At 35.4% G+C, this 18757-nt stretch overlaps 1 protein-coding gene across 3 annotated transcripts in view; it reads right to left on the bottom strand.

Moving 5' to 3' along the window:
- The window catches only part of PIGR (polymeric immunoglobulin receptor), a 38945-nt gene extending 20361 nt beyond the window's left edge, over positions 1–18584 (bottom strand). Inside the window, exons 1-2 of one of the 3 annotated variants that reach the window (XM_081325721.1) lie at positions 18468–18556; positions 2262–2424 (exon numbers count right to left, since the gene is read on the bottom strand). In XM_081325721.1, the coding sequence (XP_081181847.1) occupies positions 2262–2291 (30 nt within the window). In that variant the 5' untranslated portion in view covers positions 2292–2424; positions 18468–18556. Of the gene's footprint in view, positions 1–1603; positions 1783–2261; positions 2425–18467 lie in introns of those variants that run through there. The other 2 variants (XM_081325723.1, XM_081325722.1) reach the window with 2 other exon arrangements.
- Between the last annotated feature and the right edge of the window lie 173 nt (positions 18585–18757).

The raw sequence follows: 18757 nt of genomic DNA, 5'->3' as shown, positions 1-18757 counted from the left end.
ACGCAACCTCCTTCCAAATTGTAATATAGAAGGGGAAAATTATTATGGGAATGAATGATACAAACTGTAAATTAAGTAGTAAATGTAATCACGTGTATTCTCTGGTCCTGGCCAAGGATATCTTCGGGGGGGGGGGGTTTAGAAAAGTCAAGAGGGGAGGTATGTGTGTATGTGCTACACATATAAAAAAATAGCTGGACCTTAAATCATGCAGCCAACAAAATGACTTTGTTTTAATAGCTCCATCCAACACACAAATAATAAAGCACTAAAACCATATCACATTTGGTAATGATGAGTATCAGGGTTCACATAACATGTGCATGCCATATTACACATAGAAGTAGCCCATTTTCATGATTACGTTGTAGAAGACATGGTTCCAAGCATACAGTATAGCCCTAAATCATATCTTATGCGCTTGTCATAATTTGACTCATATACTTTTCCTAATTGGGCAATACATTTTTATTTATTTTTTACAAATAACTCAAGGCAGCAAACATATCCAACGCATCTTCCTCCTCATATTTGAAATTTAATTTAATCTGAAGTTATGTTGTTAATTAATTAACTGTTTAATTTGAGGTTGATTCTTCAAAACTAGTATGATACAAAATAAATAGTTTTCAGTACTAAACATTCACAAAACAATTTAGCATTTAATACTATATTCATACTTTGTTAGCTAATCAGTTTTAATTGGTTAAAAAAGATGACTTTTAATAGTTTTATTTTTTCAACAGCCACTAGAGGGCAGAGTTGTCTTCACATAACTTTTTCCTTCCTTCCTTGGATAATCAATCACTTTATTGCAATACAGAGAAGAAAAAAATAAATGTAAATAAAGACTTCTTCCACTGTGTGTCCTTTGTGCCATGCTCATTTGGTTGGCTAATGGAATATATTATCAGCTTTCTCAGCCTCACAACTTTCAAAACACAGAGGTAGGTGGGGGAAAATACTCCCATTAAAAATCAAAACTCGACTTTCTTCTTCAGAGAGCCTGAACTATAACTTTAAGTTCAATGCAGGGGAGGGTTTTTAGTGAGATTCTTAAATTCTAAAAAGAGAGGATAGATAGATAAATAAATGAAAGGAAGGAAGGAAGAAAGGAAGAAAGAAAGAAAGAAAGAAAGAAAGAAAGAAAGAAAGAAAGAAAGAAAGAAAGAAAGAAAGAAAGAAAGAAAGAAAGAAAGAAAGAAAAAGAAACTGCAGTTTTGCAGGTTGAAAGTGGCTATGCCTCACTGGTTAATCTCAGGGATACCTCTGTTCTTTGTCTTTACTGATGTGGTCTAGGAATATCATTCCAATGATATACATTTCCAATATGAAAATTTATTCTAATATCAAAGATCACGTGATTCTTAAATTGTCTACAATTTTAACTTTTTTCATATTCATTACACCCTCTTCCCTCTGTTCCTCATGGTTTCGCTTCTGGTATTTACCATCATTGGATCAGCATCATTTATGGAACTCCTATTAAGTTTCCTTAATAAGAAATGAAACTTTTCAAAAATTCCACCGTGTGATTCTGAGATATTACATTTGGAATAGATATTTCTAGCATGCTTGTTGGGTCTGAACATTGGAGACCTACCTTTTTGCAGATTTTTTTTTTCTCCTAGCAGTTGCTTGTTCCTAACTGACTGTGACTGGAGCATTTACGGTTCCCCTTGTATGTTTATGAGAAGATCTTGTTTCATCAAACCTCATTTGTGGTCTTCTTACAGAAGATTTCCTAACCAGTCCATTTCTTCAGTCCTTTTAATGTTTCTCCTTAGTAAAAATCAACCATACTCAGAAAGTTGCAGACAAGCCTTTTTTTTCTTCAGCCTCTAGCTTTTCACATTAACCTTTATTATCACTCTAAATGTACTAATATTCAGTCAGAATTTTTTTTTAAAAAAAAGTAGGTTTAGATAATTATTTTATAGAATCAGGGTCCAAACCAAGACAAGCTGAAGAATAAGGCAGATATCACCTGATTTTATAATGGACAGAATAAAAGTCAGTTTTCATTTTCTAAATGGTAAGGTTCTTAAAAGGTTATTTGGAATCCAGATCCATGCCAAGCAACTTTCATTAATCTCCAATTTAGGAATCAACCCCACAGATGCTTTCTCTACCTTTCCTCCTTCAGGAATTATACCAAAGTGAAATTTGATGTCTCTGCCCACTGTCTGGTATATTTTGATAAGATGCTACAAATCAAAACTCTCTAGAATCTTACCCCATTACTGTGCTTCGCTACCTACCTCTTTTCTCCCCCTATTTTTTCCTGGCATTCTCCTTGCAGTCTTTTACACAAGTACTCATCAGAAGAAGAAGAAGAAAAGTCTTAGGCTCCTGAAGAGTTGGCAAAACCACTCCTTAAAATTCTAAGTTTACATCAGATTTGATCTTTGTTCCTTGTCCATTCTGAAGGAGAAAAATAAAGTTTACAAGAGAAATGTTTGTGTTTTCAGTCATAGTTTACTCTGGGCAAACCAAATCAAAATCCTCATAGGTGCTTAATAACTTAAATGATGTTAAGCCACCTGCTGAATTAGGGCTACCGGTACTTAGGCTGGTTTACAAAATGCCAATAGGGTGGGGACCATTGGGACCTTGGTGAGGAGATGGAGTTGATAGAATGGAGGATGCACCTGGAAAGGCCTATTACTTGGTCCACACTCCTTAAAGGGTTGGTGGGAGAGACATACAAATGGTCATTCCTAGATTAGAGACTTACTGGGTTAGACATGCCATGGAACAGGGCCCATATCTCTTGCTGCTTTAGGAAAGTCGCATTTACATTTTTTTATAAATACACATGCAATTATTTTTGTACTTAACACTTGTTTTTGTGTAGTGGACTTAAGAAAATTATTATTTGTTTTTAAAACTATCTGAAAACCATAGAAATCATTCCAAGTAAATGGTATACAGGGGTCTGGTAGAAACTATGATAATGTCACAATGATATTGCATTACAACATCTGTGGCATTTGCAGAATGTGAAGAGCCATGCAATGTCATTTCCCTCCACAATGGTCACTTGTGCCTGAAGAATAGAATAGAATGGTGGGTATGATTCTTATCAAAGTGCAATTTTGTTCCAACTTCCTTATTTGTTAACAAGAACAAATGGGTATTAGTGTGAACGCACAGGGAGTGATGTTTTCATCCTGGACTGTTTTAAGTTACCCAAAGGATTTATTTTCTGGCCTTCGAGTATGGACTTTGTTGTCAAGGGTATTTCCCAGCAACAAAAATCTTTTATTTCCTCCTTTGGTTAAATAGTCTTTTACTGAGATTTCTTCCTCTTGCTAAGATATTGCCCAATGACTAAATGCTTCAGGCTGTTGATTAACTGCTAAGCAGGGAAACAAAAATAGACTTAGAAAATTTAGAACCCAAAGTAAACTTTCAATACACAGCCTTGATACTGGCTTCATTAAAATAAACAAATGTGAACCCAAGGGCACTTATCTGAGGTGGAATTTAATGTTCTCTTTCTGGTGACTAACTTTTTTCTTTTATTGTAAGCCCTACAAGGGGTTACAGTTCTCCTGTATGGAGAACTAGTGCAGGGAAAGCGCCCCAGAGGGAGACCAGAGTTGCGATATAAGGATATCTGCAAGAGGGAACTAAAGGCCTTGGGAATGGACGTTAACAGCTGGGAAATCTTGACCTCTGATTGCTCAGCTTGGAGGCTAAAGACACAGCATGGCCTTCTCCAATTTGAAGAGACACTTGTGCGGCAGGCTGAGGCAAAGAGGCAGTCCCGGAACCAGCAAAATCTGGGGGCTGGACAGGGGACAGATTGTATCTGCCCTCAGTGTGGAAGGGACTGCCACTCTCAAATTGGCATTTTTAGCGACACCAGATGCTGCTTTAGGACCTCTTTCCAGAGCACGATACCATAGTCTCTCGAGACTGAAGGATGCCAGTGACAAGTGGTTAAACTTTGCTCCAGAAGTTTGGAGAAATTTTCCAGAACAGAATTCTTCATTAGCTTCAGGATGGGAGGACCATTTCTCTTATAATCTAATTAACTTATCTTGGTGGCACCATCCAATATTATATTCTTCTGGAATATCCTTCATTAGTTAGCTGCTGGGCAACTCACTCTGGAATGAGGTCTCATTCAATATGCTGAGGATACTCATTTATACACTGCTACCCCAGGCTGGTCTGGAGATGCTAAGGAAATTTTGAACCTAATTCCTGGAGGTTATAGGAGATTGGATGGGGAGAACCAAGCCCAGAATAAAGCCAAGCCAGGCAGAATTTCTGTGCACCTATAAACATAATAGCTATGTGATAACTTCAGCCTGGTCATTGCTCTTGATATGGTCATACTCCTCCTAAAAAGCTGGTGTATCACCTGGTAATTCTGCACTCAATGTTGCTGCTTGAACAGAAGATGGAGACTGTAGTCTTGATGATTGGAGTGTACATACTATAGTTTTGCCCGACTTTGGCTGGTGTGCCAGTTATGGTCCTACTTGTCAGGCCCAGCCCAAGAACAACATAGGACATTCCAGACAAAGTTCAGTTCTTTAATTGCTCACATCATATAGACAGAATCTTGCCACACTAAACCTATATTACTCTAATCCTAATAGATATACCCTGAAAGATCCTAGGGAGTGGTTATCCTAAATCTTTTCCTCTTTCTTCAATTGGACTCCAAACTGTGCTGTCCCTTGTCTTGCCTTGCTTGGAATATGCTCCCTTCTTCCTGGGAAACTCTGCTTTACTACAGTCCATTGCACCACCTCCCCCTTTGTAGACACAATCCATCATATTACCTTATGTTGGATTATTTCAATGCACTCTACATGATTAAAAATGATTTGGAAGATGCAATTGGTTTAGATTGTGGTAACCAAAGTGCTAACTAGGAAATCTATTACTGCAGAGCTCTGCCAATCTTAAGGTTACCACATTGATTTCCAGTAGACCTCTGGACCCATTAAAAGTGCTGATTATGGGAACGGCAAGGATAACCTCACCATACATGATTTTCCACTCCAGTCCAAGTATTAAAAAAGCTCAACTTAGGTTACCTCTTTCACAAAAGCCAAAAAGAGCATAGACCTAAGATAGGCCTTATCCATGGTAGCCCCCATATTATGGAATATTCTCCCCCCAAATGTAAGCTTGGCTTCAACTATATTTTCATTTAGAACATTTCTTTTTTCAATGCATCTTTGTCCCTTTAGCTTTTGCTAAAACCTTCTCTACTGCTTTTAGAGGCTTTCCCATAATATAGGATGTAACAACTATCATATTCCTAGAAAAAACAGAGTTAGTGCTTCCAAATCTCCAGAATATGCAGCTTTTTTGTTTGGTACACATATACCTTATCTGTTTATTATCTATATGTATGTATGTATGTATGTATGTATGTATGTACTCTATCTATCTATCTATCTATCTATCTGTCTATCTATCTATCTATCTATCTATCTATCTATCTATCCATCCATCCATCCATCCATCCATCCATCCATCCATCCATCCATCCATCTATTGGAGTGTGTGTGTCTGTGTATCTATGTTTGTGTGCAATATGTAAATCTATCTTAGAATTTAGCCCATATGAAATTAAAGCTTTGACATGAGATTCCATGGTCTGAAATATTCAACAGGTAACCATGAAAGAAAACTAAAGTTAGCATCTCAGCATTGCTATTCTTTGCCTTTTGCAACAGGGAAAAAGTGAGTTGTCCAGTAAAAAGAGAAATTTGACTAACTAATATAAATCACGGTTGTGTATCAACCTACAGGAACTTGTGGTATAGGCAGACTTAATCTGAGCAAGTAAATTTGCATGTTTGCTCTCTTACCACCTGGCTAGTCAGTGGTTTAGAGTATTTTTAAAAGTCTTATTATTCATGTAATAATTTATGAGAAAAACATGTAATGCTGTTCCCAGCCTTACTTCTGCTATTACTAAACATTTAACAGATTTGATGGAGTTTTAAACCTATTTGAAACTGGTAATGTAACCAATTTCTTCATAGCTGATCTTAATTTCTGCAAAAGGAGATCTTTTTGGTAGTATCTCATTTGCCATTCAGACACAAGGACTATGCAAAGCTCTGTGTTTACATCTAAAAAAAGTAATTTTGAGATGTGTGCACATGTGAGTGTAACTTTCTTAAAAATCAAATCTTTAAAGTTGCAGAGCCCTATCCCTTTAGGAAATGTCATTATAAACACCCTAAAACATGTAAATTTGAACTTCACACTAATTTTTAGTAGAACTTTGGAAGAAAGCTCATAGCTTTCTAAAAAAAATTTCTTTGTGTAACTATTAATTCTAATACTGAAAATTATCAAATTGCATTGTAGGTTAAAGATTTATTCCAACTTCTATGATATCAAAAAACAGCACAATACTTTCTATTGTTGCTATCAGTTACTATCAGTAACCTCTGGTTACTAATAAAACCAGAGGTTTAATCAAACCGAGAGGAATTTTGATAATTTATTCTACGCATCACAACCTTTGCCTATTGTAATTTTTTTAGCAATCCATACGAGCTTCCTTGGCTCTTGAAATCAACTGCATAATTATTTGTGTTCTGGTTAATGGAAGTTCACTCTGGAGTGTCTGTTTGTGTTTTCACAATGTTAATGCATGTTTCCAGGGTGCATTTTCCAAGCGTCTCCTTGGAAACTGAGGCAGACTCTAACAATTCTGTACACAATAACTGTTGACTTTTATTAGACTAAGACTAAAATTAAGTTTTTTTATTATATTGAAAAGGAATTAAAATTGAACATATAAATTAAACATATATAACTGCCAAGGAAAGGAGGATTTATTGGACACAAAATTCTTATGCTGTAAAATTCACTTTTTCATCCTAAATTATATTTTAATCCTAGATTACATTAAGTCTTATTGCCAGAAAATGAATCCCCAATTTTTCATTATACTTGAACATCACAAAAGACCCAGATATGACATCAGTGGATTTGCAATTTTCAGCCTTTTTATATATTTATTTGAAAAATCCATATATATTTTCAAATATATGTTGGACTTTGAAAGCTATTAAAAACAAACAAGATACCGGTAGATGTTTTAAGCATAATGAAGGTTTAATGTATCCATTTTCCTTGTGATTTTTTAATTAAAATTTTAAATTCTTGTGTTTTGCAGCTGAATATCAATGTGCTGGCTGGTGAGATAACTACCTTAAACCATAGTTTAATGCCACTGTTCATAAATTGAAGCTTACCTGTAAATTATTATTCTATATCAGGAACCTCTCTTAGTTGACCAACAAATCAATATTATGGGTTATCATGTCATTTATAAGCAGGAAGTATGGGTTAAGTCACACTGTATGAGTATACAGGTAGCCCTTGACTTACAACAGTTCACTTAGTGACCATTCAAAGTTACAACAGACTGAAAAAAGTGACTTATGATCATTTTTCACACTTATGATCATAACAACATCTCCATAGTCACATGGTTTGCATTCAGATGCTTGACAACAGAGTCACATTTATGATGGTTGCAGGGCCCTGGGGTCATGTGATCCCCTTTTGCAACCTTTTCACAAGCAAAGGCAATGAGGAAGTCAGATTCACTTAACAACCTTGTTACTAATTTAACAACTGCACTTAACAAATGTGGCAAGAAAAGTCATAAAATGGGCCAAAACTCACTTAACAAATGTCTCACTTAGCAACAGATATTTTGGGTTCAATTGTGGTCGTAAATTGAGGACTACCTGTTTTTAACCGAAAAAATCTCACTCATATGTATGGGCGTTGAACCTAGCTGGAATATTTTTTTTTCTTATTTAAGTGTGTCTGTGCTCTTGGGGAAAAGGTAGGTATCTTTCCAGTGATCCAGACAAAGAACTCTAGAAAAGTGGTATTTGCAATTCGGGTCAGATCTTGTACTGGTATCATCATTAATTATTTGCATCAATTTCAAATAATTTTGGAAAACAACTCTTTGTGTCAACATTCACATATAAAAAAGGAGAGATCGAAAAATATGCTCATTGTGTTCTAGAAATTAATGCCTTCTGTCCTTTGCCCCAAGCCTTGACATATACGCTTTCTAATTTGATAATAGCATTTTAAATACTGACATTCTGATTGTAATTTAATGGATGAAAAATATTTTGGTTGACTTATAGCAGTGTTCTGCAATCTGGTGACCTCTAAATGTGTTACATTATAATTATAATTTGGGGTACATTCCCAATGGCCCTGCTATATGGGAATGACAGAATCTGTAATGCAATGTATGTGAATAGAGAAAACTGAAAAGGCTAAATTAATTTTGATAAACAATTTTTTGAAATTAGGAAATGCTGAGTCCACATAAGTACTCCTTGTTCCTGCTTCAACTGTATTCAGGAAACATTTCCTGAAGTGATTAAAGAACGAAAAGATAAGAGAGCTGAAACTTTTTTAATCAGTCAGCCTATTTTATTAATTATTTTATTACAAAGCTTAAGAAAAATCAGATAATAGAACTGCAATGTATACAGTAGTTGATTAGTTAAATCCAGCTATAAGGCTGAGAGTCAAATATGGATGTTCAGTATGATTTAACATTATAAGCAGAAGCACTTCTATCACTCCCATGGCTCCTTGCAGTTCTGTAACTAGATTTCCGGACAGAATGTCCAATTTTTTGGTGGCCAGTGATGGCACAAGAACTTAATCAAAAGGTGGAGAAGTGAGACATTTTCCTGTATTTCAGTTGTAGGGCTACTGATGTCATGCAAGCTGATGGGCCCGCTGTTTTGCATTATATTTTAATGAGGTGGATTCTTAGGGTTTGAGGAATGTTTTGAAAAGCTTAGTAGATCTTATGTCTTCATTTTTCCACTAGAAATTAGCAGGAAAACATATTACCAATATTTAGTGATTTACCTTGAAAGGGATGGTAAAAATGTTTTGATGCTTCATCTGTGACAAATGTCTGAGGCCGATAAATTTCAGTGCACTTTTTCTGATAAGATCTATTATTGTTGGAAAACAGGACATCTAGTTTTTCTGTGAAATATGTTGTACACATAGTGTGGTTTGCAAAATTTATTTATTTATGCTCTACCACAATGTGTGACTGTCAGTTAAATCTGTACGGCTCACACCAGAATTAATTAGACTGGAAGCCAGAGCACTGTTTCAAAATCAATAAGCCATTCACATTGAGATGCGGACAAAAAAAGTTAAGATGGTGGCAACAAGGCACATGTTAAAAGATGTAGGGCTTCAACTGCCTAGATGCAGCTTCTGTCTTGACATTTTTAATCCTGCCTCTGTCACTTATGTACACTGTTTGTCATAAAATCAAAAGTCTATATCATAGGTTGTCAAAGCATGGCTAAGTCAACACAGATGTTACGCTGACAATATGAATGGCTTATTTACTCATTATAAATCACCTTTCTTTGCTCTAAGGTTCTTTCAACAGCTTAAACCACAGGTAGTTAGCTTCTCAGTCTTTTCAGACACTTTTGAAACATAGACATTTGATTTTATTTCTGTGTTTTCCAAAGAATTAATTTCCCCCCCACCTTGTTTAATATACCAGGCTAGAGACCAAGAGACAGTTAGTTCTAGTTCAGCCTTAGCCATGAAAGTGGCTGAATAGCTTTGGGCCAGTCACTTTCTCTCAGCCCAACCCATCTTGCAGAGTTGTAGTTGTGGGGAAAATAAGAGGAAAGAAGAAATATTAGGCATGAATTACTTGTAAAAAATAATGGATTTGAGATAAATAAAATAAAATAAGAATTGTAAAATAAAATCCCAATAATAAATGAATTTTAAATGGCATCATTTTTTTAAAACATTCACTTTTTGCATTTTGTTTTTATTCACAGCTTCTAAGTCTAAATTTAAAGAAAAGGTGCTCCTGAGAGTGAAATAAATGGGCCTGATGCTGTTTGCCACTGGAAAAGTAGTCCTTTTCTAGCACGGCACTATGAAATACACTTAAATGATTTGTGTGAGGTAAACAGTATTTTAGGATCTCCAAAGCCCAAAGAAAGAAATACATCCAAATAATGAAAGAATTAACTAAATCTAAAGAAGTGTTTGCTATTCCTTAAATGCCAGACTCAGAACATCGTGTTTTCGAAAATTATAGAACATATTCGTGTATTTGGGTGATTCAGGGGGAAGGATTTTTTTCTTTCTTGGATAGCTGAGGTTCTCATATGTCTATAACAATATTACTCTGAGGAGAACTAAATATTCCTATTTTTTTTAAGTTCTAAAGCCTTATACATGGAACTGGAATTAGAATGTTTATTCTCTCAGAATTACTGTTTGCCCTTGACTTATGACCATTTGTTTAACCACTGTTCAAAGTTTCAGTGGCACTAAAAAGGTGATTTATGACTGATCTTTGCATTTATGACCGTTGCAGTATTCCTATGATCACATCATCACAAATTGGGTGCTTGGCAAACAGCATGTATTTATGAGGGTTGCAGGGTCCCAGGGACCATGTGATTGCATTTTCAGTCTTCTTAGCCACGTCAGATAAGCAAATGTAAAATTGGGTGTGGTCACAGGATGACTCACTTAATGACCACATTGCTTAGTAACAATGAGTCCAGTTGCAATTATGGCCTTAAGTCAAGGACTACCTGTATGGTTCCTGGAAGTAAATCTACAGTCTTTGATATCACTCTTCTAGGTAGTTACATTGACAAGTTCAGCCTAAATGAATACAAAACTTTTGTGAAAACTAAGTTGCCTTAAAAGGCTAGTAGTGATTTTAACAGAATATTAATGCATTTAGTATTTATTACTTTGTCACAAATTTGAAACCTGGTATCTAGAGAGGTGTTAAACATCAATCACTCATTTGCTCTGATGACTTGCAGAGGGGAAGTTGAAGGGATGCCTGCTATAGTCATAATGCAGGGGTCAACAATGATATTGGACTGTAGTTCTAGTTATATATTACTTCTGATACTATTCACTAAATATGGTGAGAGCTGGGAATCAGTGTATTTGGAGGGTCATAAATCAACTTCTAAGTGCATATTTTGCAGCCCAGGTTAGCATTTGGCTATACTCCTAACATTTCCCCAAGTTCTGGTTATGAAATGTATGCAAATAAAGTACTTCCATCAAAATTCCTCTACAACTGATAACTTTGCTACTCTGCCATAAATGTTGTTTGCTGAAAAATGGTTATATACAAAATACTGAAAGTAATTACAAAGAACAGCTCTGGAACAATCATAAATAATTCATTATACTGTATGTACAGGCTGATCCTTTCTAGGAATTTTTTGAATGTGATCTCCAAAGCTCTAGCCACTTGGAAATAATTTCTATAAATCTGTTTTGTTTGGGGCAAGCTTAGGGGGATTTTGATGCTGGTTTTTAAAGACCATATTGTTATGTATGCAGGCACCTGCATAGCAACAGCCACCAGGGGGCATTGGCCTGAACGGTTTTGGCGGGAAACCCAGTTTCGGCGGGAAACCTAGGGCCAACCCCATTGGCTGTCCGCTTACCTGGCTAGGTATTTAAGGAGGCCAGGTAACCCTCATTCCTCAGTTCGCTCCCCCCCTTCAATAAAGAGCTGAACTCTTCAGTGGGATTATAAATCTTGTATTTTGATGGGAGACTGGAATGGTGTTTTGGACGTACAAATGGACAAGGGTGTTTTTTTTAAAACCACCCCAAGTCATGCTAAACTGCCTAAATCTTTTTTTGAGATGAAGGATGACCTGGAATTGCGAGACATTTGGAGAGAAAGGAATTTACAAGAAAAGGACTATACTTTTTTCACTGACAGGCATCAATCTTTCTCCAGGATTGACTTTGTATTAATTACTAATGATTTCTTCTCTAGGATTAAGAAGATCAAGATTTGTCCGAGAACTATGTCTGATCATAGTCCAGTATGGTTAGAGATAGAAAAAGATAATAGGGATAGACGGTCCTGGCGCTTAAATGAAAATTTGTTTAGATATCAGGAAAATGTGGAAGAGTGTAAAAAACAGATGAAGGAATTTTTTAAAATTAATATGGATAAAGGTACTTCTATTGAGATGGTTTGGGATGCTAGTAAAGCTTACATGAGAGGTGTATTAATATATTTGAACAATAAATATAGACGTAACTTGGAATTTAGGAGGAAAGAATTAGAGGATGAAATTAAGGAAAAAGAAAAGGCTTTAATTTTGAATCCATCTGATGGGAAGATTAAAGAGGTAATTACTTTATTAAGGGGTCAGTTTGATAAGTTAATGGCAGATCAAGTGGCAACTAATTTACGGTATGCTAGACATAATATTATTTGTAATGCTAATAAACCAGGTAGATGGTTAGCTTATTTGTTAAGGAAGAAGCAAAGAAGCTTCTAATATAGATAGAATAGAGCATAAGGGTAAGGTAGTATACCAGCAGAGTCTCATCAAAAAGACTTTTGTTGATTTTTACTCTAAGTTGTATGCTAGAGATAAGATTAGAGATGCAGATATAGATAATTATTTGGAAAGAGCTAATATTCCTGTTCTTACGCAAGAACAAAAGGAAGGGATGAATCAATTGATAACTGATGAAGAAATTTTTTTAGCAATCAAACAACTGAAAGTGGGCAAAGCGCCGGGTATGGATGGATTGACTGCTGTGTATTATAAAAAATTACAGTTAGAGATGGTGAAGCCTTTAAGGGAATTGTTCCAGACAATTCAAATGGGAGGAGGGGTACCTCCGTCTTGGAAGACTGCTTTTATTTCTTTGATCCCGAAGGAAGATCAGGATCTCACCCAAGCAAAAAATTATAGGCCAATATCACTTTTGAATACGGACTACAAGATATTTGCCAAAGTTCTAGCTAACAGATTAATGAGGGTAATACAACAAGTAATTCATGGTGATCAAACTGGGTTTATAAGTGGTAGACAAATGAAGAACAATGTGAGACATATAGTAGATTTGTTGGAATTTTTGGAAAGAAACAGTCAGATCCCTGCAGCGTTGATCTTCTTGGATGCTGAAAAAGCCTTTGATCAATTGGATTGGCAATTTCTGATGAAAGTATTAGAGAAAATGGAATTTGCGGATAAATTTTTACAACCAATCAGGGCAATATATCAAAAGCAAACAGCCCGCATAATAGTTAATAATAGTCTGACTGAAGTATGTAATATTGAAAAAGGTACAAGGCAGGGGTGCCCGTTGTCACCTCTATTATTTGTTTTAACATTGGAAATTTTACTGATTAAAATACGTGATTCGCATAAAATTAAGGGAATTCAAATTAGAGACCAGGATTATAGATTGAGGGTGTTCGCAGATGATCTGGTTGTTACAGTGACTCAGCCTGATTATTCAGTTGTAGAATTGATGGAGATAATAACGCAATATGGGAAAGTTTCTGGATTTAAGGTCAACATACAAAAAACTAAAATGTTGTCTAAAAACATGACAGTATCACAAAAGGCTGTTTTAGAAGAGCTAACGGGATTTGAAATAGTTAAAAGGGTTAAATATTTGGGGATATATTTGTCACCCTCAAATGTGAAGTTATATAAAAATAATTATGAAAAGTTATGGGGAAAAGTACAAAAAGAATTAGATAGTTGGAAAAAAAATACAATTATCTTTATTGGGAAGAATTGCAGCAGTGAAAATGAATGTTTTGCCAAAATTTTTATTTTTATTTCAAATGATACCTATACTTAAAAAGGATCTAAATTTGGAGGAATGGCTCAAAGTAATTAATAAATTTGTATGGGCAGGGAAAAAGCCACGAGTTAAATTTAAGATAATGCAAGATACGCGTGAAAGAGGTGGTCTTAAAATGCCCAATTTTAAATTATATTATGAAGCTGCTGCTTTGTCAGCGATAAGTGACTGGTTTAATTTAACACAAGTGAGATTATTAAATCTTGAGGGTCATGATTTGTTATTTGGTTGGCATGCATATTTATTGTATGATAAGAAGGTGGATAATGTGTTTAAGATACATATTTTAAGGTATGCTCTGTTGCGAGTTTGGAAAAAGTACAGACACAAGTTAAATTATAAGATACCTATTTGGGCAATACCTAAACATGCAATAGAAAATATATTTATTTTTTATTTATTTATTTTAATTCCATTTATATCCCGCCCTTCTCCGAAGACTCAGGGCGGCTTACAAGCTTAGCAGTAGCCTTCATTCTATGTATATGTTGGATTTAAACATGATGTGACTACATATAAGGAAATTTTAAGTCTTGAGAAGAATGTATGGCAATTGAAGTCATATAACATTTTAAAAGAAGAAAAGATTGTACAAACCTGGTTCCAGTATGGGCAATTACAAGCTAGGTGGAAAGAGGACCAGAAAACTGGTTTTTCAATGATTGATGAAAATTTGGTAAAGCAAATTAGAGATCAAGGTCAAGCACATATAAAAAGGATATATCTTGCATTGATAGAAATTGATTCAGAGACGGAACTTGTTAAAGATTGTATGATAAAGTGGGCTCAGAATTTTCAAGAAGTTATTACAATGGATACTTGGGAAAACATCTGGGTGAGAAATGTAAAATTTACACAGGCCCAAAATTTAAGAGAGAACTTTTATAAAATGTTTTATAGGTGGCACTTAGATCCTAAAAAATTAGCAAGTATGTATCCGAATTGCCAGACCAAATGTTGGAGGTGTGGTTGTGAGGATGCAACGTATTTTCATATATGGTGGACTTGTAAAAGGGTTAAAGCTTTTTGGATTAAAATCTGGTGGAATATGCAAAAATATTCAAGAAAAGGATAAAGTTTTGTCCGCAACTGTTTTATTGGGTATTATCACAGATGCTACTGTTGTGGACACTAAGCTGATGTTGAATTTAATTACGGCAGCGAGACTTTTAGTAGCGCAATATTGGAAGAAGGAAGAACTGCCGACTATAGAAGAATGGACTTTAAAAGTTTCCAATCTGGCGGAAATGGCAAAGATTTCAGTGTATTTGAAAGAGCAATCGCAACAGAGATATATTGTGGAGTGGAGAAGATGGATTGATTATATCCAGAATAAATATGGGACTAAAAAGTTTCACTTAGCATTTGAATAAGTAGTGGATTTATATGATGTATAACTAGCTTGTAGTTATTTTATTAAGAGTTAAAGTGCGATAGAATTTAATATTTTATTGTCGTTTGCATATTTTAGATTATGTTTGTTTGTATTTTATACTCTGGGAAGTCGGGGAGGGGGGGAGAGGAGGGGAGAGTTGGGGAGGTTTGGGGAGAGGGGAGGGGGATGGGAGGGGTTTTGTATTTAAAAATGTACTGTAAAACTTTTCAATAAAAAAAATAAAGAGCTGAACTCACACACCGGCTGGCATCTCTTCCTTGCGTCAGACCCACTACACAATACATATTACAAGCATCAATGTAATTTCAGCTATGAAATACTGAAGAAGCATTACTCACTATCAAGGCTTAGCTGAGCAGAGTAAGTTACTGATCCAAATCCTCTTTTTTCAATCTTCCTATTTTTTTAAAAAAAGAAATCTTGAAGCACTTCTCTCTTTGTGTTTCTCAACTCATTAACAACAGTTGGTGCAATACTGAATTTCTTAATAAATGAATGTTTAAAGACCTCCCCTTAGCTTCAGCTCTGTACATCTGTTGAGATTCTTTAAGAAATTATCAACCTCCCAAATGCACACAGCAATAGAGCTATTGTGCACATAATTGTGCAGACACCTATATGTAGAAGATATGATTTGTAGTTTGCACAATGTTATTGTCCTATATTTTGTAGCCTGCATAGTGCTGTTATGCTGTGATCTATAGCCTGCACAATGTTATTGCACTACCAATGGCTTCATAATGGCAGTGAGGAATAGTAATGAATAAAGAGAGAAAGAAAGTACAACTTCTCTGGATAATATTTGCCAATTTTGTACAACAAATGTGGATACCAGAATCAAGGCAGGACAAGATTCTAGGGTTTTCTTAATCAGCGGAATTATTAGGAGGCACCCTATTTTTGAACTGGGTTGATATTTCATCAGATGAAATTTGTACTGCAATTCCAACGCTTCTTAAACCAAAACTTTTTGCTGCTCTTGTTTTGCTATTACATGAGAATGTGAATCAAGAAATCATAAATCAGGAGCTTAAATCAGAACGTCAAGCTGATATTTAATGCCAGTTATGGCCCTATACTCTAGTTGTCCTCCAGAAATAAAATTAAGTTTAGGAAGACCACAGCTCTGATTTTCTACAGGAAGAGGCATTGGGTCTGCTTATGTATGTATGTATTATTTATTTATTTATTTATTTAATATAGCAAATTTAGATGGCTGCCTATTTCAGAAAAAGTGACTCTGAAGAGCATATAATAATTAATGAACAATAAACATATAAATACAGTTACTATTAACAAATGTAAACAACTGCAAGACACAAAAGAGAAAATAGGGGGTAGTTCTAGGCAGGCTAATAGGAAACTAGATATGTTTAGCCCAGGGGTCTTCAGACCTGGCCCTTTTATGACTTGTGGACTTTAACTCCCAGAATTCTGGGAGTTGAAGTCCACAAGTCATAAAAGGGACAAGTTTGAAGACCCCTGGTTTAGCCTAATGAAGAGAAGACAGGGAGTCACATGATAGCAGTTTTCCAATATTTGAAGGGATGTCACAGAGGGGATCAATTTATTCTCCAAAGCAGGACAATAAGCAATGGGTGAAAGCTCATCAGAGGGAGATCCACCTGGACATGAGCAGGAATTTTCGGAGAGTAAGAATGATTAATTAATGTAACAGCTTGCCTCCTGGAGTTGTGGGTGCTCCATTTCTGGAAGCTTTCAAGAAAAGATTGGACAACCATTTTTCTGAGATGGTATAAAGACTCCTGCTTTGGGCAGGGGGTTAGAGTAGAAGACCTCCAAGGTATTTGCAACCATTACAATTCTATATCCAGAAGGGATGATCAAGAGTCATCAAGAGGCAACACACAGAAAAATGCTAGATTTTAGAGAAGAGCTCCTCAAATGTCATTTCCAAGTCTCATAGCCGAGGTGCAGTGAGACTGCAGCAGTCTAGGACTAAAGTGCGATTTGTTGTTTATAATTTCTCTCCCTGCCTGTTCAGCTTTGGTTCTTAGGACTACCATAGTTCTGCATTGGGATTCATGTCCTCTAATTATGGTTTGTGTTCTGACTTGGTTAAGTTGATTTTTATAAAGTGTGAACAATTAGGCTTGACTTTAGGATTGCTTTTGAATCTAGTTTTAGATTTTAGTTTTGGCACAATGTGATAGGAAGTTTAACAAAAAATATAAAAATAAAAATGTGTAGAATTTGGTAAATTTCCTGCAGCTGTACATTTCTATTGCATTCCACTTATATCAAAAATTTAATGGGATTTGGAATTTCCAGCTTGACCAAAATTCCTTTAGATGGTTTCCAATAAATCTTCAGCCTAAGCAGCCTAAGGCTTCTTCTTTCCAAGTGATAAATTACTACAGAAATTAGTTAATGAAAGATTCACAGTGTTTGCTGCTGAAGGTCTTGACAACATTTGAATGGCATACTGGGCATACATTTGAATGTTATCACTGTAAGAGGGACAGGACAAAAATGAAAGTACTGAATTGATTTTAACCCACTAGATCCCATTGCAGTACAACTGAAACATAACTTTAATCCACATTAAGAAACATATGAGTAAAACCAAATAATCTCTCATGTACGCTCAGAATTTGAGCAAATATCCAAACCCTTTGTTAGCCGTGTGCTGACCTAAACTGCAAAATGTGCACTTAGGAATTGATTTATGATCCCCCAAATACATTGATCCCCAGTTCTCAACAGATCTAATGAACAGCATCAGAAATAAAATATTACAGGATCTGCAGTCCAATAACATTTGGAAAGTTACTTGCTGACTCCTGTATTACAGCTATAGCAGGGACCACTTCAACCTCGCCACTGCAAGTCATCAGAACAAATGAGTGATATTTTAAGCCTTCCCAGACTCAGATTGTGACAGAACAATAAATACTAAACACATTAAGATTCTATAAGTATCTCTATTGGCCCTAGAAGGCAACTATTGTTTGAACACAAGTTTTTTATTCACTTAGGCTAAAGTGGAGCTACTAGGAAGCATAATTGAAATGCATGCTTCCTCAAGGAAGCATAATTGAAATGTATGCAAATACTTGCATGAAAAGTCCTCTGCAACTGGTGAGTTGTTACTCTCTCATAATTATTTCTGATGCAGACAGAGTATATACAAAAAATTGAAAATAATTAGATTGATAATTGAATAATCTTAAATATTCTAATATACCTACAGGCTGATTGTTTCTAGAAATTAATTATGAGCTCTAAGCCTTTAGCACTTTTTCAAATTCTTTTTTGTTTTCTAATTTGGGATTTTGTTGTTGCTTTTAAGAACCATATTGCAGGCATCTATATAATTTCAGGAATGCAATAGTAAAGAAGCATTACTCACTGTCCGGGATTAGCTGAGCAGAGAAAGTTACTGATCCATATATATGTATATATATATTGAAACACTTCTCTCCTTGTAGCTCTTTGTCCCTGGACTAACTAAGTAGGCTGGTGCAATACTGAATTTCTTAAGAACTGAAAGTATTTAAAGACCTCCTCTTAACTCCAGCCCTGTGCATCCATCCACCTGTTGAGGTTCTTAAAGGAATATTAGCCTCCCATATGCACACAGCAATAGAGGTGTCATACAATTGTGCTAGAATGTGTATGTAAAAATATGATTTGTGGCCT

Source organism: Vipera berus, assembly GCF_964194415.1.
Source record: "Vipera berus genome assembly, chromosome: 3".
NCBI classification, from domain to species: Eukaryota; Metazoa; Chordata; class Lepidosauria; order Squamata; family Viperidae; genus Vipera; species Vipera berus.
Note: the sequence above shows the minus strand (reverse complement) of the source record. Positions and strands in the feature narration are given on the sequence as shown.